Source organism: Delphinus delphis, chromosome 15, assembly GCF_949987515.2.
Source record: "Delphinus delphis chromosome 15, mDelDel1.2, whole genome shotgun sequence".
In the NCBI taxonomy this organism is placed as follows: domain Eukaryota; kingdom Metazoa; phylum Chordata; class Mammalia; order Artiodactyla; family Delphinidae; genus Delphinus; species Delphinus delphis.
Window position 1 is genome coordinate 27,671,824 of NC_082697.1, and position 24,183 is coordinate 27,696,006.

Here is a 24,183-nt window from a genome sequence, read left to right on the forward strand (position 1 = left end):
TTGTGTAGGATGTAGATTATTCATTATGTGGAGCTCTACTGTGGATTATAGAGCATGAAGCATCTTTGGTCTTTGCCTATAAATGCTATAAGCACTCTCCAATCACTGTGACAAACAAAAACACCCCCGGGGCTTACACAAAAACACCTCCAGGGCACCTGGAGACTCTGCCATCCTAATTGGGAATCACAGACCTGAATCTGGAATTATGAAGGTAAGAAATCCTAGCCTTGGAAGAACAGAAAGAATGAGAAAATCACCATGTTGCAGCTTCTACTGAAATAATGTAGTAACTAGGCACAAATTGTCAGTGGTTGCTAAAACCATTAGGTAAAAGGTTGATGAGCAACTTTATAATGGATGAATCAGACTGATAGCACCTGAACCCATAGGTCAATCTTAACACTAAAAGTGGGACAGCCAGACTTTGTGAATTCTAATATAATGCAATAGTAGGTTCACAACAACATGAATCTAGATTGAACTCCCAGTTTAAAAGAAGCATGAGAGGTAGAAGAATGAGTTAAAAAGACACATGAGGATACATGGGTTCCAGCCAATGTATGGAACATGAAAAATTTTTACAGGATTAATTGATCTTGTTTTTTTTCATCAAATAATGGCATGGGGAGAAAAGGGAGAGGGGGCTTGTTAATTAGAGTCTTATCAACTAAATCCAGTGTTGGACTTTGTATTGATCTTGATTCAAATAAACTAATTCTAAAATTATTTTTGAGATATTTGGGGAAATTTGAACAGGGACCAGGTATTTTATAATGTTACTGCTAATTTTCTTAGGTGACATAATTAAATTCTGGTTATGTTAAAAAAAAAAAAGAAGTCTTTGTCTATTGTATATATATAATTTTATTAACTGAAATATTTAAGGGTGAAATGATGTGTCTGGGATTTGCTTTAAAATAATTTCACCCCCTAAAAGAGTGAGACATTGGGAAATGAGTGTAGGGGAAATAAGAATGGTAGAATATTTTGTTTTTTAATTTATTTATTTTATTTATTTATTTTTGGCTGCTTTGGTTCTTCTTTGCTGTGCGTAGCTTTCTCTAGTTGCAGCGAGCGGGGGCTACTCTTCGGTGCGGTGCATGGGCTTCTCATCATGGTGGCTTCTGTTGTTGCGGAGTACAGTCTCTAGGCACGTGGGCTTCAGTAGTTCTGGCACACAGGCTCAGTAATTGTGGCTCGTGGGCTCAGTAGTTGTGGCTCGCGGGCTCTGGAGCACAGGCTCAGTAGTTGTGGCGCATGGACTTAGTTGCTTCACAGCACGTGGGATCTTCCTGGGCCAGGGCTCGAACCTGTGTCCCCTGCATTGGCAGGTGGATTCTTAACCACTGTGCCACCAGGGAAGCCCAGAATGGTAGAATACTGATAATTATTGAAACTGATTGGAAAGGTACATTGGTGTTCATAAATTAGACTTTGTACTATTTTTTGGTCCCTTTGAAAATTTCCTTAATAATGAGTCTTTTATTGATACCAATCCTTCAAAAATTCTTCCAAAAAATAGAAGAGGGGGCTTCTCTGGTGGCGCGGTGGTTGAGAGTCCGCCTGCCGATGCAGGGGACACGGGTTCATGCCCCGGTCCGGGAAGATCCCACATGCTGTGGAGCGGCTAGGCCCGTGAGCCATGGCCGCTGAGCCTGCGTGTCCGGAGCCTATGCTCCACAACGGGAGAGGCCCCAACAGTGAGAGGCCCGCATATCGAAAAAAAAAAAAAGAAAAAAAAAAGAAGAGGGAGGAACACTTCCCAACTCATTCTGTGAGGCCAGTATTACCCTGATACCAAAACCAAAGACATCACAAGAAAAGTACAAACAAGTAGCCCTTATGAATATAAATGTAAAAATCCTCAACAAAATACTAGCAAAAGAAATCCAGCAACATATAAAAAGGGTTATACACCATGACCAAATGAAACTTATTCCAGGAATGTTTGGTTTAACATCTTAAAATACATCAGTGTAATATACCGTATTAATATAACAGTAGACAAAAAACACATGTTCATCTCAATAGAGAAAAAGCATTTGACAAAATCCAACACCCTTTCATAATAAAAGCATTCAACAATAGAAGGAGACTTTCTCAACTCCCAAAGCACACAGCTAACATCCTACTTAATGGAGAAAGATGGAATTCTTTCCCCGTAAGGTCAGGAACAGGATAAGGATATCTGCTATTGCTACTTTTCTACAACATGGTACTTGAAATTCTAGCCAGCATAATCACTCAAGAAAAAGAAATTAAAGGTATCCTGATTAGAAAGTTAGAAGGAAAGCAATCTTTATTTGCCAATGACATGGGATCCTGTATATAGAAAATCCTAAGGAATCCTTTTTAAAAACCTTCTAGAGCTAATGAATGAGTTCGGCAGCATGACATGATGTAAGATCAGTAAACAAAAATCAATTGCATTTTCTATACACCAGTAGTGAACAATCTGAAAATGCAATTAAGGAAATAATCTCCTTTGTAATAACCCCCAAAGGTATAAAACACTTAAGAATAAACTTAACAAAAGAAGTACAAGACTTATATACTGAAAACTACAAAATGTTGCTGAAAGAAGTAGGAAGATTTAAAGAAAAAGATATCCAGTGTTTCATAGATAGGGAAACAGTATTTGGCAATACTCCCCAAATTGATCTGCATACTCAGCGCAATCCCAATCAAAATCCCAGAGTTTTTTTGTTTGGTATGGGGTAGGGGGGTTGGAGGAGGCTTGTGCGTGTGGGTTTTTCTGGTAGAAATTGGCAGGCTGATCCCAAAATTCATATGGAAATGCAAGGGAACCAAAATAACTAAAACAATCTTAAAAAAGCAAAGTTGGAGGACTCACAGTTCCCAACTTCAAAACTTATTACAAAGCTACAGTAATTAAGACAGTGTGCTATTGGCCTAAGGATATGTAAAGCAAGGGAGTAGAATTGAGAGTCCAGAAATAACCCGTACATTCATGGGCAATTGATTTCAACAAGGGTGCCAAGACAGTTCATAGGGGAAACAGTAGTCTTTTCAAATGGTGCTGGGACACTGGATATCCACATGAAAAAGAATGAAGTTGGACCCATTCTTCAAACTATACACAAAAATTGACTCAAAATGGATCATAGACCTAAGTGTAAGAGCTAGATAGGACTATAAAACTCCTAGAAGAAAACTTAAGAATAAATCTTCATGACCTTGTATTAGAGGTGGTTTCTTAGATACAACACCAAAAGCACAAGCTACAAAAGAAAATATAGATGAATTGGACTTCAACAAAAATAAAACCTTTTGTTGCATCAAAGAACAGTATCAAGAAAGTGAAAAGACGGCCCACAGAATAGGAGCAAGCATTTACAAATCATATATCTGACAAGAGACTTGTATCCAGAATACATAGAGAACTCTTGCATCTCAGTAATGAAAAGGCAACCCAATTTTAAAAAGGTTAAAGGATTTGAATAGACATTTCTCCAACTAATATGTACAGGTGGCCCATAAACATGTGAAAAGATGTTCATCATTAATCATTAAGGAAGTGGAAATCCAAACTACAATGATATACTACTTGTTTGTGCACATATTCATGTACAACTTTTGTACATGAATGTTCATAGCAGCATTATTCATAATAGCCGAAAAGTGGAAACAACCTAAATGTCCATCAACTGATGAATGGATAAAGAAATGTGATATATGCATACGATGGAATATTTCAGCAATAAAAAAGGATGAAGTACTGATACTGATACACGTCACAACATGTGTGAACCTTGGAAACATTATGCTAAGTGAAAAAAGCCATTTATGTGAAATGTCCAGAATAGGCAGATCCATAGAAACAGAAAGTAGATTAGTGGTTGCCAGGAGCTGAGGTGGAAGGATTAGCGAGCATGAATGGGGAATGACTAATGGGTACAAGGTGTTTTTTTAGGGTGCAGAAAATGTTCTAAAGTTAGAACATTAGAACACTGTGAACATCTAAAAACCATTGTTAAGTGGCTGAATTTTATGATACATGAAATATCCCAATAAAGATGTAAAAAAAAAATTGAAAGGTCCTAACCTTGGCTTAATGGGAAATGTGAATATATAACAATAGAAATGAGGCTCTCAGGATCAAACTATAAGAGAACTGATAATAATCGCCCATGATTGAGACTTTTGTATTTTTCCTTCAACTAGAGGGTGGTTTGGTAATACCTAAAAAATATTTTATGGGACCAACATTATACTAGCAAAAGGATTCTTGCCCCCTAAGAAGCAAGGCAAGGATATCCACTCTCACCAGTCTTATTAAGCATAGTACTGAAAGTTTTGCATTTGTCTTTCTTAAGGCAAGAAAATGAAAAGGCATATAGGTAAGAAAGGAAAAAGTAAAAGTTTATATTCACAGATGACATAATGCTCTATATGGAAAATCTCAAGGAATCTACCCCAAAAAATAATAGCAAAGTTGCAGGATGCCAGTTCAACATTCAGAAGTCAATTATATTTCACTATATTTCAGTAAACACGTGGAAACAGACATTTAAGATACAATACCGTTTACAATCACTGAAAAAAATACTTGGGTATAAATCTAACAAAACATGTTTAAGACTTTTATGCTGAAAACTGTAATCAAAGAAGACCTAAATAAGTGGAGAGACATAAGATGTTCAAGGACGGAAGACTCAACATAGTAAAGATGTCAAATACTCCACAAATCAGCTTACTAGTTTAATTGAATTCCTATAAAAAACCCAACAAAAATTTCTGTAGATAGAGCAAGATTATTCCAGAAGTTATCTGGAAAGGCAAAGGGATTTGGAGTAGCTAAAACAATTTTGAAAATGAATAAAGAGGGAGAAATCACTCTACCCAATGTTCAGGCTTATTATATAGCTACATTAGATGGATGGACTCATAGATCAATAGAACAGAATAGAGAACCCAGAAATAGGCCCACAGACATACAGCCAGTTGACTTTTGACTGGGGTGCACAAGCAAATCAATGGAGCAATTGGATAGTCACAAGCAAAAATAAGAGCCTTGACCTAAACCTCACACCTTAAATCCAGTTTAACTCAAATTGGATCATAGATTTAAATGTAAAACTTAATATTACAACACTTTTAGAAGAACTCAAAGGAGAAAATCTTAAGGATCCAGGGCTTGGTGAAGAGTTCTTAGATATGACTATAAAAGCACAAACTATAACAGAAAAAAAATCAATAAATTGGACTTCATCAAAATTAAAAACTTTTGTTCTGTGAAAGACCCTGTTAGAATAAAAACATAACCTACAGATTGGGAAAGAATGTTTGCAAACCACATATCTGGCAAAGGAATTGTATCTAGAAAGATAATCTTAAAACTCAACAGGTTAAAAAAATGAACAATCCAATTAGAAAATGAGCAAAGGATATGAAGAGATGTTACACTGAAAAGGATATACAGATGGCAGATAAGCACAGGAAAATGTGTTCAGCATTACTGGCCATTGGGGAAATGCAAATTAAACCACAGTGAGATACTTCACACCTATTAGAAAAGCTGAAATGAAAGTAATGATACCAAATGCTGGAGAGGGTGCAGAGAACTGGGATCTCTCACACATTGCTGGTGGAACATAAAATGGTACAGCTACCCTGGAAAATTGTTTGGCAGTTTTTTAAACTAAACATACACTTAATGGTAAGACCCAGGAATCACACTCCTGGGCATTTATCAGATATGAAAATTATGCCACACAAAAACCTATCCACAAATGTTCATAAATAGCTTTATTTGTAATAGCCAAAAACTGGAAACAACCTGGATGTCCTTCAATTGGTGAATGATTAAACACACATCCATTCCATGGAATACTACTCAACAATATAAAGGGATGAATTGTTGATACACAAAACAGTTACATGGATCTCAAGGTCATCAGGCTGAGTGAAAAAAGCCAATTCCAAAAGGTCACGCACTGTATGATTCCATTTATATAATATTTTTTGCAATAACAAAATTATAGAGGTACTAAACAGACTAGTGTTACCAGAGGTTATGGATGGGACAGGGCTGTGGGTGTGTTAATAAGAGGGGATAGCATGAGGGAGATCTTTGTGGTGGTGTAACTATTGGGGAAAACTGGGTGAGGGTACACAGGATTTCTCTGTACTACTTTTCCAACTTCTATTTCAAGGTAAAAAAGTTTATTTTAAAGTTTAGATGCTGAGGAGTCACGTAGGTTCTTAAATCCACCGTATTTACTGAGCTCACTATATGCGGGGCACTAGATCTCCCGCTGGGTGCTTCACAAAGGCCAATGATGCCATTCATGCTCCTGCTCTTAACCTCATCTCATGGGGATGAACAGGATACTTGGGAGCGCATAGGAAGAGGAACCTGAACCACACTTGGTGTTCAGGGAAGGCTTCCCTAAGAAGGGACTCACCTCCAAGCAGGAGGAGATGTTAGCCAGGCAAAGAGTAGGGTAGAATGGGTGCTCCAGCCTGAAAGCCTGTCCTGTGCAGAGCCCTGGAAGGACAGGTGGTGTGGTTAGAGCCGGGCAGGGGTACAGTGGCGGTGTTCCTTTGGTTGGCTAAAACTCCTGGCCCCCTAGCCCTGGCATTCATCCCATCTTTGACAATACTACCACTCAGTTATTTTTTGTCTAATTGCAAGATTATTGGCTTTTTCCAAGTGCATATCCCCTTTGCTCTACTTTTTCACCTCTTTGTAGCTGCATCACCCGGACCTATGCCTTGCACATTTTTGGTGAATTCTGTGTTCAGCAACTGTTCACCTCTGGGTTCAGCGATCCCTGGGCCTGGGCTCCTACTCTTGAGGCATGTGCTCTCCCTCTGACGTGGGAGACAGGTGAGTAAATAAGAGTGCCATTGCAGAGGTTAGCACAGAGATCCTTCATAGGTAACCTAGGAAAGGCTTCTTGGGGGAGGTGCTGCCTGAGCTGTGTCTTCACGGGGAAGAGGAGAACTATTCCTTAAGCTCCTTTTCTTTTTTCCTTTTCATGTGTCTGAATTATTTCCTAAGATTCCTTTCGTGGGGAGGTTGTTCCAGGTTGAGACCAGCAGGCCAGAGGCATCAAGGTCTGAAAGCGTGGGACTGTCCCTGAATTTTGTCTAGAGAAAGAATTCATGTCAGAATCCTAGGATATAACAGCTGTGAAGGTACATGAATCTTCCCCCATGGGCAGTTGGAACCCATTGAAGGATGCTGATGAGAGAGAGTGTTAGTGTCTTTGGCTCAGGATCCTGGTGGATTGGAGGGAGTGAGGCAGAGGGCCAAGCCTCATCACTCCTGTATACCACTCTTAGCAGATGGGACTTGTTCCCTTCTTTCTGCTACCTCACCCACCTCCCATGTCAAGAAGAGAGTATTATATGGCAGTTAGCAGCACAGGCTTTGGAGGTTGATCAGCTGGGTTCAAACCCTGGCCTTGTAGCTTTGCCTGTCTCTCAGTGAGCACAGTTAGCCTTGGTTTTCTCATCTGCACCTTGGGAATTATTATACCTGTCTCAGGTTTCTTCGCATGGAATATGATGATGTCACGTATTGAGCTCATGGCTCAAAATATAGTAGATGCTTAAGAAATACTCCATGGATCCTATTCAGGTAGCAAGCAGAGATGAGAACAAGACTGAAGGTATAATGACTAGAGGGTTTCCCGAAAGAGAGAAGCTCTTTTATTTTTTAAAATACATAGTCTGTTCCTCCTAGAAAAGGATTTGATGCTGTGGAACCACTTAGATGTGAGAGTATCGACCCAGAGGGTGTGCTGGGCAACTACATTTAGGCCCAGGACCTTTATGGACATTGTTTCCTCTGTCATCACGTTGGCCACCACTTATCGAGGATAGGAGAAACTGCCATTTCTTGGCTGTCCACTATGTGTTGACCACCATACCAAGTGTTTCCATTTATGGTTGCTCATCTTCCAGGCGGTCCTACACGGAAATCAGCAGCATCCCTACTTTTACAGAGGGGTATACAGTGGATAAGGGAGGTAGCATAACTTCCCAGAATTATCTAACTGAGGGGGTGAAGACTGGGGTTTGCCCCTACATGGGACTCAGAAGCTTATGCTTTCCCCATTGCACCCTTCAGTGTTAGTTCATGTAATCAATTTGTGTACAAGTTCAGTGTAGTGAGTGCACACTGATGATGGAGAAAAATCCATCCCCTAACCCCCCTCAGTTTGATCTTTCTTAGGCAAGCTTATCTCCCGGGACTGGAACACTGAACTAGAAGATGAGGCGGAATGTTTAGGAGGCTTTTTGTCAGCCACTAGCGAATTGACAGGTCTTGCCTCTGTAGTCCCCTTCACTCTCCACCCCCACCCATTGCAGCCTCCTTCCTCTGTCAGCACAGATGCCTATAATGACGACTTCTTTGTGAGAGCCCCATCACTACCATGTTGCTGGGCAACCAGCCACTCATACTTTCACCTTTTTGTTTTTCCCACAAATGCCAGATTTAAGGGTGGGGCCTTAGGGCAGGAAGAAGGGAAAGGAGAGCAGAGGGCCCATCTGGCTGCTGCAGGTTGTTAATTACCCTATCACTGAACAGCCTTAGTTTATATTCTGAGTAGGAAACAACAGCCTCTGCCCCTTCCCATAGGATACAGTTCTGTGTCTCACCCCTCACTTTCCACACCATATTGCCTATCCCACACCTGGAAACCTCCAGATGCTAACTGAAGTTGGGATGTCTTGCTTCACTAAGTGTGTGGTGATGTGTGTCCAGACCTTGTCAGAGGCTACTGGTGTGATGCTGGTATAGATGGAGAGGATATTCCATTGTGATAGAGAATTGAGGGTGAAAATTAGGTCTGTTCTACTCCTGAGATCTCTAGGGAAGAAATACTGAAAACAAGCCATCTCTAAGGGAAGTTTTTTTCATCTAAGCCTAACTTTTTGTTGTTGTTGTCATTACAATTCTAACCCATTTCCCTTTGCTCCATCTGTCCTCAGTCAGGAGACTGTATGCCCCAAATCTTGTTCTTTGTTTTGAAAAATCAAAATTTCCTATGCTTAACCAGCTTTGCTAAAACTAATCCTTAAATATAAAGCTCTTATTTATGTCATTCAGAATTTATTTTTAATCCCATTCACTCTTTATCTTTACATATTTTCTAAATGTTCCCAATATTTGTGTTCCACATTTTCTTTTTCTTTTTTTTTTTTCATTTTAACATCTTTATTGGAGTATAATTGCTTTACAATGGTATGTTAGTTTCAGCTTCACAACAAAATGAATCAGTTATGTATATACATATGTTCCCATATCTCTTCCCGCTTGCATCTCCCTCCCTCCCACCCTCCCTATCCCACCCCTCTAGGCGGTCACAAAGCACCGAGCTGATCTCCCCGTGCTGTGCAGCTGCTTCCCACTAGCTATCTACCTTACGTTTGGTAGTGTATATATGTCCATGCCTCTCTCTCGCTTTGTCACAGTTTACCCTTCCCCCTCCCCATAGCCTCAAGTCCATTCTGTAGTAAGTCTGTGTCTTTATTCCTGTTTCACCCCTAGGTTTTTCATGACATTTTTTTTTCTTAAATTCCATATATATGTGTTAGCATACGGTATTTGTCTCTCTCTTTCTGACTTACTTCACTCTGTATGACAGACTCTAGGTCTATCCACCTCATTACAAATAGCTCAATTTTGTTTCTTTTTATGGCTGAGTAATATTCCATTGTATATATGTGCCACATCTTCTTTATCCATTCATCCGATGATGGACACTTAGGTTGTTTCCATCTCTGGGCTATTGTAAATAGAGCTGCAATGAACATTTTGGTACATGACTCTTTTTGAATTACGGTTTTCTCAGGGTATATGCCCAGTAGTGGGATTGCTGGGTCATATGGTAGTTCTATTTGTAGTTTTTTAAGGAACCTCCATACTGTTCTCCACAGTGGCTGTATCAATTTACATTGCCACCAACAGTGTAAGAGGGTTCCCTTTTCTCCACACCCTCTCCAGCATTTATTGTTTCTAGATTTTTTGATGATGGCCATTCTGACTGGTGTGAGATGATATCTCATTGTAGTTTTGATTTCCATTTCTCTAATGATTAGTGATGTTGAGCATTCTTTCATGTGTTTGTTGGCAGTCTGTATATCTTCTTTGGAGAAATGTCTATTTAGGTCTTCTGCCCATTTTTGGATTGGGTTGTTTGTTTTTTTGTTATTAAGCTGCATGAGCTGCTTATAAATTTTGGAGATTAATCCTTTGTCAGTTGCTTCATTTGCAAATATTTTCTCCCATTCTGAGGGTTGTCTTTTGGTCTTGTTTATGGTTTCCCTTGCTGCGCAAAAGCCTTTAAGTTTCATTAGGTCCCATTTGTTTATTTTTGTTTTTATTTCCATTTCTCTAGGAGGTGGGTCAAAAAGGACCTTGCTGTGATTTATGTCATAGAGTGTTCTGCCTATATTTCCTCTAAGAGTATTATAGTGTCTGGCCTTACATTTAGGTCTTTAATCCATTTTGAGCTTATTTTTGTGTATGGTGTTAGGGAGTGATCTAATCTCATACTTTTACATATAGCTGTCCAGTTTTCCCAGCACCACTTATTGAAGAGGCTGTCCTTTCTCCACTGTACATTCTTGCCTCCTTTATCAAAGATAAGGTGACCATACGTGCGTGGGTTTATCTCTGGGCTTTGTATCCTGTTCCATTGATCTATCTTTCTGTTTTTGTGCCAGTACCATACTGTCTTGATTACTGTAGCTTTGTAGTATAGTCTGAAGTCAGGAAGCCTGATTCCTCCAGCTCCGTTTTTTATTCTCAAGATTGCTTTGGCTATTCGGGGTCTTTTGTGTTTCCATACAAATTGTGAAATTTTTTGTTCTAGTTCTGTGAAAAATGCCAGTGGTAGTTTGATAGGGATTGCATTGAATCTGTAGATTGCTTTGGGTAGTAGAATCATTTTCACAATGTTGATTCTTCCAATCCAAGAACATGGTATATCTCTCCATCTATTTGTATCATCTTTAATTTCTTTCATCAGTGTCTTATAATTTTCTGCATACAGGTCTTTTGTCTCCTTAGGTAGGTTTCTTCCTAGATATTTTATTCTTTTTGTTGCAGTGGTAAATGGGAGTGTTTTCTTGATTTCACTTTCAGATTTTTCATCCTTAGTGTATAGGAATGCCAGAGATTTCTGTGCATTAATTTTGTATCCTGCTACTTTATCAAATTCATTGATTAGCTCTAGTAGTTTTCTGGTAGCATCTTTAGGATTCTCTATGTATAGTATCATGTCATCTGCAAAGAGTGACAGCTTTACTTCTTCTTTTCCGATTTGGATTCCTTTTATTTCCTTTTCTTCTCTGATTGCTGTGGCTAAAACTTCCAAAACTATGTTGAATAAGAGTGGTGAGAGTGGGCAACCTTGTCTTGTTCCTGATCTTAGTGGAAATGCTTTCAGTTTTTCACCATTGAGGAAGATATTGGCTGTGGGTTTGTCATATATGGCCTTTATTATGTTGAGGAAAGTTCCCTCTATGCCTACTTTCTGCAGGGTTTTTTAATCATAAATGGGTGTTGAATTTTGTCAAAAGCTTTCTCTGCATCTATTGAGATGATCATATGGTTTTTCTCCTTCAATTTGTTAATATGGTGTATCACGTTGATTGATTTGCGTATATTGAAGAATCCTTGCATTCCTGGAATAAACCCCACTTGATCATGGTGTATGATCCGTTTAATGTGCTGTTGGATTCTGTTTGCTAGTATTTTGTTGAGGATTTTTGCATCTATGTTCATCAGTGATATTGGCCTGTAGTTTTCTTTCTTTGTGACATCCTTGTCTGGTTTTGGTATCAGGGTGATGGTGGCTTCGTAGAATGAGTTGGGGAGTGTTCCTCCCTCTGCTATATTTTGGAAGAGTTTGAGAAGGATAGGTGTTACCTCTTCTCTAAATGTTTGATAGAATTCACCTGTGAAGCCATCTGGTCCTGGGCTTTTGCTTGTTGGAAAATTTTTAATCACAGTTTCAATTTCAGTGCTTGTGATTGGTCTGTTCATATTTTCTATTTCTTCCTGGCTCAGTCTTGGGAGGTTATACCTTTCTAAGAATTTGTCCATTTCATACAGGCTGTCCATTTTATTGGCATAGAGTTGCTTGTAGTAATCTCTCATGATCTTTTGTATTTCTGCAGTGTCAGTTGTTACTTCTCCTTTTTCATTTCTAATTCTATTAATTTCAGTCTTCTCCCTTTTTTTCTTCATGAGTCTGGCTAATGGTTTATAAATTTTGTTTATCCTTTCAAAGAACCAGCTTTTAGTTTTATTGATCTTTGCTATTGTTTCCTTCATTTCTTTTTCATTTATTTCTGATCTGATTTTTATGATTTCTTTCCTTCTGCTAACTTTGGGGTTTTTTTGTTCTTCTTTCTCTAATTGCTTTAGGTGCAAGGTTAGGTTGTTTATTCGAGATGTTTCCTGTTTCTTAAGGTAGGATTGTATTGCTATAAACTTCCCTCTTAGAACTGCTTTTGCTGCATCCCATAGATTTTGAGTCGTCGTGTCTTCATTGTCATTTGTTTCTAGGTAGTTTTTGATTTCCTCTTTGATTTCTTCAGTGATCACTTCGTTATTAAGTAGTGTATTGTTTAGCCTCCATGTGTTTGTATTTTTACAGATCTTTTCCTGTAATTGATATCTAGTCTCATAGCATTGTGGTCGGAAAAGATACTTGATACAATTTCAATTTTCTTAAATTTACCAAGGCTTGATTTGTGACCCAAGATATGATCTATCCTGGAGAATGTTTGATGAGCACTAGAGAAAAATGTGTATTCTGTTGTTTTTGGATGGAATGTCCTATAAATATCAATTAAGTCCATCTTGTTTAATGTATCATTTAAAGCTTGTGTTTCCTTATTTATTTTCATTTTGGATGATCTGTCCATTGGTGAAAGTGGGATGTTAAAGTCCCCTACTATGAATGTGTTACTGTCGATTTCCCCTTTTATGGCTGTTAGTATTTGCCTTATGTATTGAGGTGCTCCTATGTTGGGTGCATAAATACTTACAATTGTTATATCTTCTTCTTGGATCGATCCCTTGATCATTATGTAGTGGCCTTCTTTGTCTCTTCTAATAGTCTTTATTTTAAAGTCTATTTTGTCTGATATGAGAATTGCTACTCCAGCTTTCTTTTGGTTTCCATTTGCATGAAATACCTTTTTCCATCCCCTTACTTTCAGTCTGTATGTGTCTCTAGGTCTGAAGTGGGTCTCTTGTAGACAGCAAATTATATGCGTCTTGTTTTTGTATCCATTCAGCCAATCTGTGTCTTTTGGTGGGAGTATTTAGTCCATTTACATTTAAGGTAATTATCGATATGTATGTTCCCATTCCCATTTTCTTAATTGTTTTGGGTTCGTTATTGTAGGTCTTTTCCTTCTTTTGTGTTTCTTCCCTAGAGAAGTTCCTTTAGCAGTTGTTGTAGAGCTGGTTTGGTGGTGCTGAACTTTCTCAGCTTTTGCTTGTCTGTAAAGGTTTTAATTTCTCCATCAAATCTGAATGAGATCCTTGCTGGGTAGAGTAATCTTGGTTGCAGGTTTTTCTCCTTCATCACTTTCAATATGTCCTGCCACTCCCTTCTGGCTTGCAGAGTTTCTGCTGAAAGATCGGCTGTTAACCTTATGGGGATTCCCTTGTGTGTTATTTGTTGTTTTTCCCTTGCTGCTTTTAATATGCTTTATTTGTATTTAATTTTTGACAGTTTGATTAATACGTGTCTTGGCGTATTTCTCCTTGGATTTATCCTGTATGGGACTCTCTGTGCTTCCTGGACTTGATTAACTATTTCCTTTCCCATATTAGGGAAGTTTTCAACTATAATCTCTTCAAATATTTTCTCAGTCCCTTTCTTTTTCTCTTCTTCTTCTGGAACCCCTATAATTCGAATGTTGGTGCGTTTAATGTTGCCCCAGAGGTCTCTGAGACTGTCCTCAGTTCTTTTCATTCTTTTTTCTTTATTCTGCTCTGCAGTAGTTATTTCCACTATTTTATCTTCCAGGTCACTTATCCGTTCTTCTGCCTCAGTTATTCTGCTATTGATCCCATCTAGAGTATTTTTCATTTCATTTATTGTGTTGTTCATCATTGTTTGTTTCATCTTTAGTTCTTCTAGGTCTTTGTTAAATGTTTCTTGCATTTTGTCTATTCTGTTTCCAAGATTTTGAATCATCTTTACTATCATTATTCTGAATTATTTTTCAGGTAGACTGCCTATTTCCTCTTCATTTGTTAGGTCTGGTGGGTTTTTATCTTGCTCCTTCATCTGCTGTGTGTTTTTCTGTCTTTTCATTTTGCTTATCTTACCGTGTTTGGGGTCTCCTTTTTGCAGGCTGAAGGTTCGTAGTTCCTGTTGTTTTTAGTGTCTGTCCCCAGTGGCTAAGGTTGGTTCAGTGGGTTGTGTAGGCCTCCTGGTGGAGGGTACTAGTGCCTGTGTTCTGGTGGATGAGGCTGGATCTTGTCTTTCTGGTGGGCAGGTCCATGTCTGGTGGTGTGTTTTGGGGTGTCTGTAGACTTATTATGATTTGGGGCAGCCTCTCTGCTAATGGGTGGGTTGTGTTCCTGTCTTGCTAGTTGTTTGGTGTAGGGTGTCCAGCACTGTAGCTTGCTGGTCGTTGAGTGAAGCTAGGTGCTGGCGTTGAGATGGAGATCTCTGGGAGATTTTCGCCGTTTGATATTATGTGCAGCTGGGAGGCCTCTTGTGGACCAGTGTCCTGAAGTTGGCTTTCCCACCTCAGAGGCACAGCACTAACTCCTGGCTGGAGAACCAAGAGCCTTTCATCCACACGGCTCCTTAATTTGGGATGATTGTTGTCTATTCAGGTATTCCGTAGAAGCAGGGTACATCAAGTTGATTGTGGAGCTTTAATCCACTGCTTCTGAGGCTGCTGGGAGAGATTTCCCTTTCTCTTCTTTGTTCTCACAGCTCCCAGGGGCTCAGCTTTGGATTTGGCCCCGCCTGTGCGTGTAGGTCCCCGGAGGGCGTCTGTTCTTTGCTCAGACAGGACGGGGTTAAAGGAGCCGCTGATTCGGAGGCTCTGGCTCACTCAGGCCCGGGGGGGGGGGGGGGGGGGTAGGGAGGGGCACTGCGTGCGGGGTGGGCCTGCGACGGCAGAGGCCGGCGTGACGTTGCCAGCCTGAGGTGCACCGTGCGTTCTCCCGGGGGAGTTGTCCCTGGATCCCGGAACCCTGGCAGTGGCTGGCTGCACAGGCTCCCCGGAAGGGGGGTGTGGATAGTGACCTGTGTTCGCACACAGGCTTCTTGGTGGCGGCAGCAGCGGCCTTAGTGTCTCATGTCTGTCTCTGGGGTCCGCACTTTTAGCCGTGGCTCGCGCCCGTCTCTGGAGCTCCTTTAAGCAGCGTTCTTAATCCCGTCTCCTCGGGCTCCAGGAAATAAAGAGGGAAGAGAAAGTCTCTTGCCTCTTCGGCAGGTCCAGACTTTTCCCCGGACTCCCTCCCGGCTAGCCGCGGTGCACTAACGCCCTGCAGGCTGTGTTCACACCGCCAACCCCAGTCCTCTCCCAGCGCTCCGACTGAGGCCGGAGTCTCAGCTCCCAGCCCCGCCCGCCCCCCCCCCCCCCCCCCCCCCCCGGTGGGAGTGCCATTCGGTCCTGATCCTCTGTGCAGGAATCTCTCTGCTTTGCCCCCCGCACCCCTGTTGCTGTGCTCTCCTCCGCGGCTCCGAAGCTCCCCCACTACGCCACCCGCAGTCTCCGCCCGCGAAGGGGCTTCCTAGTGTGTGGATACTTTTCCTCCTTCACAGCTCCCTCCCGCTGGTGCAGGACCCGTCCCTATCCTTTTGTCTCTGTTTTTTTTTTTTTCTTTTGCCCTAACCAGGTACGTGGGGGGTTTCTTGCCTTTTGGGAGGTCTGAGGTCTTCTGCCAGAGTTCAGTAGGTGTTCTGTAGGAGTTGTTCCACGTGTAGATGTATTTCTGGTGTATGTGTGGGGAGGAAGGTGATCTCCGCGTCTTACTCTTTCGCCATCTTCCCAGAAGTCCTCCACATTTTCTTTTTAAAATTTTGTATTTTGTTTACTAAGGTGGTAAACATATATATATATATATATTTATTATTATTATAATCATGTCATATTGTCTGCTTCTTTGTCCGCCTGATAATTTTTTTTTTACATCTTTATTGGAGTATAATTGCTTTACAATGGTGTGTTAGTTTCTGCTTTATAACAAAGTGAATCAGTTGTACATATACATGTTCCTTTAACATATATTTTTTAGTATCTGATATTTTATTCTACTAATATATGCTGTAGTTTGCCTAACCTCCACAGGGAATTTCAAGAATGTCCAATTTTTCATTTTAAACAGTACACTGTGAACATCTGTATTTAAATTTTTTCTTTTGTTTCCTGGAGTTATATTTTCTGTGCTGGCAGATCTCAGGCTTTTTTGTCTCGGGAACTCTTTTGCATTCCCCCAAATTATTTAGGACCCCAAAAGAGCTCTTGTTTGTTTGAGTTGCATCTATCAATATTTACCATATTATAAATTATAGCTGAAATTTTTAATTAAAAAATTAAATTTTAAATTTAAATATACATTTATTCATTCATTTAAACATAATAATAAACCTGTTGTGTGTTAACCTAAATAAATTTTATGAAAATAACTATTTTCCAAATCAAAAACTTAATGAGAAGAGTGACATTGTTTTCATTGTTGCAGATATCTTTAATACTGGCATAGAAGACAGCTAGATTCTCATTTCTGCTTCTGCATTTAGTCTGTAGGTGATAATGTTTTTGTTTAAGCCTTAACATAGGTTGTTGGAAAAGAGAGTAGTAGTAATTGTGGATATGCTTTGCATTACACCAAAACTTTATAAGTGATAGTTTCTTTAAGGTGTTAAGGTAAAACAATAAAATAGCCAGTTATTACCAACAAAACAGGTTTATCCAGGAGCAGCAAAGAATTGCAGTTTGGGGCATGCAGCTGTGGTTCACCACATGCAAGTCTGGTAAAGCAAAGGAGAAGTTCCTTTATAGAGAATAAGGGGAAGTTGGGAGGGGCTGTTATAAACCTAAAGTCCATTGGAGAAAACTGGGAGTTTGCAGTATAATGGCTTTTCATTGGCTGAGTTGTGAGATTCTTTCATTGGCTGAGCTGTTGCCGGACAAGGAGAAAATCTTTCTTCCTCTTCCTGGCAGTAGTAAAGTAGTAGTACTTCCTGTGGGAGATGTAAGGTACTCTTTTCCTTCTGGGGTCTGTGTTGATGTCAAGTGATTCGTGCATGAAGGCTCTGCTCTCCCTTCTGGCCTCTTGATTCCATTTTAGTTAGTTTCCCTTTATTAATTTTCACAAAGGGTTAGTTGCAATGTAGAATCTGAATCTATATCAGTGAACTTTTTGTACATTATTACATTAAAATCCATTGCTCTATCATGCCCTTTTAATGGATCTTTTACCAGTGCATGCTATTGGGAGATCATGAATTGGTTATTTGGAAACTGTTGGTCCACTGAGATGTACAGATTTGCTAAACGTTGACACATTTATTACACAATATTTTAAAAATCAGATTCATCAATATTACTGATCTGATCAGCATCAGTATGGGAGAGCCGTCAAGCTAGTGGTGAATACAAATTTCCAAATTGCTAATTTTCACTTGAAAGCTTGAATTTTATCATTGGCAACATATACTGTAAGTTATTTTCCTTGTAGTAACAGGTTCACATGGTTTTCAAGAAAGTATCAACTGTGTAGCCCAGTCTGAATAACCATGTTTTGTTTGTCTGTCATTGTTTTGTATAAAAATGGTTTTCCATGGAAAAAACGGCTACTTCAGCTAGTAACTTAAACAACTGCACGAGTACTTCTCTTTGAGACAACCGTTGTATTTCTACATGCACAGAAGTACTTTATGCATATTTCCCATTTCATCACACAGACTATTAAAAAGAGGTGTACTCAAAGATTGAGAGTTTAGAATACTTGGTAATTTTCAGTGATTCTTTAAGGACATTCTGAAGGAAAACTGGATGGGGGTGGGAGTGGGAGTGGCTGGTGAGGGAGGTTACAGTGACTGCTAGTTGAATGCTTCTGCTTTGATTCATGCTAAGTCATCAACTGTTTTACCCACCATTGCTTTTGCACCATCAGTGCAAATATCAACACGGTGAAAAAGCAGATAGCTTCTAAGATGAAATAGTTTTGACCTCATGGACCCCCCCTGAAATGAGAGTCTCAGGAACCCCCCAGGGGTCCATGGACCACATTTTGAATCTTTTTTTTTTTTCCCTCTTGTAGTTTGTCTTTTCACTCTGTTAATGGTGTTTTTTAAATTAAAACATTCTTAATATTTTATGTAGTTTGGCTTATCAATACTTTCCCTTTATATGTGATGCTTTTTTGATCTGTTTGAGAAATTTTTGCCCTACCCCAAGGTCATGTAGAATTTCTCATATTTTCTAGAAGCTTTGTTGTTTCACCTTTTATATTAAGATAATCCGTTTGAAATTAATTTTTATGTGTTGTGAGATAGATTCATATTTTAGCTTTGATCTAGCACCAAATTTTGAAAAGAATTATCCTCTACCTATGCCACCTTAATAATTTTCATTTTTCATTACTTGTGAAACAATAATAGTTGCCCTCATTCTTTTCCTTAGAATGGACGAAATCTTTATCCCTTTGATCTTTTTCCCATGGATGGCAAAGCTAGTTCAGTAATATTTAATATGGCTACATTTTATTGAATGCCAACTATTGCAGACAACATACTAGTCATTTCATCCTCATGCTTTTATTTAATCCTCTCAACCCCATGAGATCAGTAAGGGCTATCCCCCTTTTACAGTTTACATGAAACTGAGGTTCATGTGTAAGTAACTTGACCACAACCATTAAGGAGCAGAAGTTGTGTTATAATAATAGAATATTGGATACTGCTTATTAAACTCTTTATTGTATACCAGGTGCTAAGCTTTTATAAACATTCTCATTTAATCCTTATAACAACCCTGAGAAATAGATACTATTGTCTGTATTTTACAGGGGAGAAAACTAAGGCTTAGAGATTTCATGATTTGCCCTAGGTCAGACAGCTGTTAAATGGTGAAGCCAGAATTTGAACTTGGGTCAAACTCTGAAACCTTTGCTTTTATCCTTTACACAATTTCTTAGCCCCAAGTGGGTCTAAGTGTCAATTATGTGTCAGATACTGTGCTAGGCACTGGGAATACATGATGAGGTATGGACCTAACTTTCAAGGAGTTCACAGTCGATTAGGGCTGATTGCCCCTTTTATTCCAGACCGTTAACTCTTTTTAAAATCGTGAAAGAAGTATGTCTGAGGTCTTCTGCTCAGAAGAGGTTGATTATTATGAAGGACTGAGTTGAGATAGGATATAGAAGGAAGGGCTTCACTGAGATAATGTATGATGAACTAAATTTTAAAGGACTAATAAAAAATCTGTAGTATTGGGAGTAATTGGCATTTGTGGCCAAGGGAACAGTGGGGACAAATGGGGCTATGAAATCATCTTATCGTGTGTGTGTGTGTGTTTGTAGGCAGGGGAGGGATCAGGGGGTTATATATTACTTGTGCTGGCATGTGAAGGGAGAATAGGTAAACATGGGGGCCACATCACAAGGGGCCTTATGTGCTAAGGAGCTGGGTTTGATCCTGGGGTAATGGAAGCCATCAAAATGTTTTGGTTAGCAAGTGATCCATTTGGGACCCCTTTAACCATTGACTTTTTTTTTTTTTTTAAGGGATCCCACTTAGATTCTGGCAACTAGCATAGGTAATATTTATTGAGCCTTTACTGTGTGCTGAGCTATTACGTTAAGTATAAAGTATAATCTCTTTTAACCTTTATTAACAAGAGAATGAGAGATAGGTGCTAGTGTTATCCCCATTTTATAGAAAAGAAAACTGAGATACAGAGAGGTTAATCAACTTGCCCAGAGAAACACAGCTCAAACATTGGTGTGGGATTCAAAGGGATATTTTCTCCTTTTGGCACCTATATCAGCAGTTGCTTCAAAAGAAACTGTCTTGGCTTGGATTATTCCAAGAACAAAGAGAAAGCTAGTATGGTTGGAGCATGGTGCAGAAGAGTGATGGGAGATGACACTGTAGGGGTAAGCAAAGGACAGTTTGTGTAGAGCCTGGGTCATTGTCAGGAGCAGGGAAGCCACTAGGTATATTTAGCAAGAGAGGGACTTGATATTATTTACCTTTTTTTTTTTTTAAATTCTTCTGGCTCCTTTGTAGAGAATGGATTAGAGAGGGACAAGAGTAGAAACAGAAAGACCAGATAAGGGGCTGACACAGGCATCCAGGCAAGAAATAATGATGGTAGGTGGTAGGTGGTAGGTGGTGGCAGATATGTAGATGATCTGGGATATATTTGGAAGTATACTATACAGGACTTGCTTATGGGTTGGCCTGATGATGGGAAGAAAAAGCAAGGATGATGCAAGGAGTTTTTTTTTTTTTTTTAGCCCAAGTCATTTCTAATTTGGGGCTACCATAGGTAATGCTTCAGGGAACATACTTTTCGTGCAACTTAGAACACATCTGAATATTTCCTTAGCATGCATTCCTGACAGTAGAATTAATATATTAAGGACTAAGCCTCTTTTTAAAGATTTTGATACGTATTGCCCAGTTGCCTCCCTAAACAGTAGTATTAATTCGCATTCCCCCTATATTTTGGTGTCATTTCCACATCCTTTTCACTGCTGGAGTTAGTCTTTTTCTTTCAAATTATTTAGAAAGGCATCATCCACATAACATTTGTAAGCTAACTGAACCCAAATTCAGTTTCTTGTTACCCCATTCCTCACTGGCTATTGGCTGGAGGCCTCTCTCTCACCTCCTTAAACCTCTTGCATTTCTTCTCACGTGGCTGCCTCCATATTTAAAGCCAACAGCAGTGTGTCAGGTTCTTCTCATGCTTCAAATCTTCCCTTCCACCTTTACTTCTGCCATCAGCTAGAGAAAGTTCTCTGCTTTTAAAGGTCCATATGATTAGATTAGCTCACCCAGATAACCCCCCCTTTTTTTTTTTTTTTTCCCCCCCGGTACGCGGGCCTGTCACTGTTGTGGCCTCTCCCGTTGCGGAGCACAGGCTCTGGACGCGCAGGCTCAGCGGCCATGGCTCACGGGCCTAGCCGCTCCGCGGCATGTGGGATCTTCCCAGACCGGGGCACGAACCCATGTCCCCTGCATCGGCAGGCGGACTCTCAACCACTGCGCCACCAAGGAAGCCCAATCCCCCCTTTTTGAGGTCAACTGTGCCATAAAACATAAATGCAGGAGTGATTTCTCATCACACTCACAGATTCTGGGGATTAAAGGGTGTGGAATCTTGAGAGGGGGACATTTCTACCAAAGGCAAAATACATTTCCCCTCCCCCAGCGTTCTGAGGAGGCTTTTGCCGTTACTGTATCAGCTCAGCCTAAAATCTTATCTAAATCTCATCAGCTTAAAGTACCTAAATCTAACCTTGTAAATCATCTAAATCAGGTACAGTTGAAGCTCCTGAGTACAACTGCTTTCTGTCTCTTGACCAGAGAAATAGGTTGTCTGTTCCCATCATACAGTGGTCGGATGGGCAAAGAATAACAGTTATTGATTTCTAACCTGGAAAAAAATATGAGCATGAAAGTTATTCATTACAGCATTATTTATAGTTAACACACACCAGAAGCAATACCCCAATACCTACAGTAGAAAATTAAGTAAATTTAAAAAATTTGCTTCACTTGAGTGACTATTATTTGGCCATTAAAAATGTTAATAGCAAAGAAAAACAACATGAGAAATATAGGACACAAGTGGAGGAAAACAGTGAGATCTAAAATTATATTTATTATAATTGTCTAAAAATATGCTTCTAAAAAGACTAGGAAAGAATAGCAAAAATAGTCATGGTGTTAGAGTCAGATGATGGGTGACATTTTTCTTATAATTTTTTAGTATATGCATATATTTTCTTTCTCTTTTGAAAATCTTTGTTCAGTTAGCCTAAATGTAGTATTTTCCAACCATTCTCAGTCCCCAGTTCACCTTTGAACTCATAGGATATCCTATCCTATGAGTTCATCGAGGGGTGGGGAAAAGGAAAGGTGTAGTGCCCTGCTTGCTCAGAGCACATAACTGGTGCTCTCCTTGTTTATGTGCATACACTGTTGTCTATAGCTATCAGCATTTCCATTTTCCCAGTCCTAAGTTTCCACACTTGGCAGGACAAAGCAAATAAACCCAGACCACAAAAATTCCCCAGCTTGTACCCTCGCTGGGATGCAGCCTAGCCATTGGTGGTCTCCAGACGAGCAATGCCAGATCATGTGGGAGCTTTCAGAAAATGAAGGATCTCAGGTCCCATCCCTGATCTTCTGAATTAAAACCTACATTTTAGCAAGATTCTCCCACTGATTCATGTGCACATTACAACTTGAACAGAACTGGCCTAGGTGGTTCAAACAATGCCATGAAAACTGACTCAGGGATCAGGGTCTAGAAATCTTCAGGTAATTGCTGCTGGATGCACTGTGAAAGCACAGCCGGCACTCCTAAAGAATTCTGATGTGCATATGGAGAGCTTTGCGTTCATGCCTGGTGATCACCAGTGGGTGCAGACCAGCAGCTGTGTTGAAAGCAGCCATATTGATGTTCTGTACCAGCTAAGAGCCTAGGTTTGGAAGACTCTGGTTCTGGAATAAGCACACTCCTTCCTGACTTTCCCATTGACTGCAGCTATATAGAATGCACAGAGCAATTATTTGAGGATGCTGAAAAGTAGTAGCAGATAGATTGGGAAAGAAGACCAGAGGTTGAAATACCACCATACTGGCCTCCAGTATGAACTCAAGGAAGCCCAAAACAAGGAATTAGATATTGGCATGGAAAGAGAGCACTCCAGGACAGCCCTCCATTCTGGCTAAAGGAGTGGGAATGGGGTCTAGTGCTCAAGAGAGAATGAGGAAAATCTCCCGTGTTTCTTCTTCCTTTTCTCCATTGTTTTATACCCCAGCATGTGACAGTCCACAAACTTAAAACTGAGGGAGAAGACCCTTCCTTTCCAATAAGACTTGTGTCAAGAGTATGGAGTGAACCACTGTTGCTTTTTTTTCTTTCTTTGTTCTCCCTCCATTTGATACAGGCATGTGGACACAGGCACTGTCAGGGGAAGTACATGGCAGAGCAAGGTAAGCAATGTCCCAGCTTTCTGGCCAGAGGACCAAAAGAGGAGCCCCAGGGAACTGGAAGGTATCAAGGAGATAGATCACAGAAACGGAAGAGTTCAGAAAGCAACTCCATAAACTTATGGACTCCAGGCCTTACCTGCAAACTGTACATAAGTGGATCTGATTGTAAATAGCACACCAAAGACTTTGAGAACAGAACTACAGGATAGCCTACTGCCAGGTCTCAGACTGACCACTGGTTAGCACATACGTGGTACACAACTGGATAGCACTGCAAAGGCTTTCCAAACAGAACTGACATTGAAACCTGAACTTGGATCCCAAACCCAGCTGGGTCGATTGCCTGCTAAGACAAAAATACCAGGATTCTCCCCAAACCTCATGACAAAATGTTCAAAATTATTGGGCATACAAAGAATCAAGAAAATTTCAGCTCACAAAAAGACAATCAACAGATGCCAATATGCCAATGTGATGCAAATGTTGGAATAATTATGTGACAGAGATATAAAGCAGCTATCACAAAAATGCTTAGAGAAGTGAGGGCAGTCTAGAAACAAATGGAATGATAGAAAATCTCAGCAAAGAAACAAGGTACAAAAAAGAACCCAATGGAAATTTTAGAACTGAAAAGTAATAATGCAGTAATCAAAATAATTTCACTGGATGAATCAGTAGCAGAATAGAGATAACAGAGGAGAGATTAAATGCTTGAAATAAATCAGTAGAAATCATCTGAACAATAGAGAGAAAAAATATTTTAAAATAAAGTTTCAGGAACCTGTGGGACAATTATAAAAGAGCTGACATTGCAGTCATGAAAGTCTTAGGAGGAGAGGAGAAAGAGTGAAGTACAGAAAAATTATTTGAAGAAGATAATGGCTGAAAACTTCTCAGATTTGGCAAAAGACATAAACCTACAGATTTAAAAAGCTCAGCAAATCCTAAGTAGGATAAACCCAAAGAAGTC

The 24,183-nt window shown here is 39.9% G+C and overlaps 1 protein-coding gene across 2 annotated transcripts in view; it reads left to right on the forward strand.

Moving 5' to 3' along the window:
• Positions 1-24,183, forward strand: part of PSMF1 (proteasome inhibitor subunit 1) — a 56,294-nt gene that overhangs the window by 25,234 nt on the left and 6,877 nt on the right. The window contains exon 6 of one of the 2 annotated variants that reach the window (XM_060031098.1): positions 6,720-7,471. The exons of the other annotated variant lie outside the window; for it this stretch is intronic. Coding sequence (XP_059887081.1) covers positions 6,720-6,864 — 145 coding nt within the window. The 3' untranslated portion in view covers positions 6,865-7,471. Of the gene's footprint in view, positions 1-6,719; positions 7,472-24,183 lie in introns of those variants that run through there. 2 annotated transcript variants of the gene reach the window in all.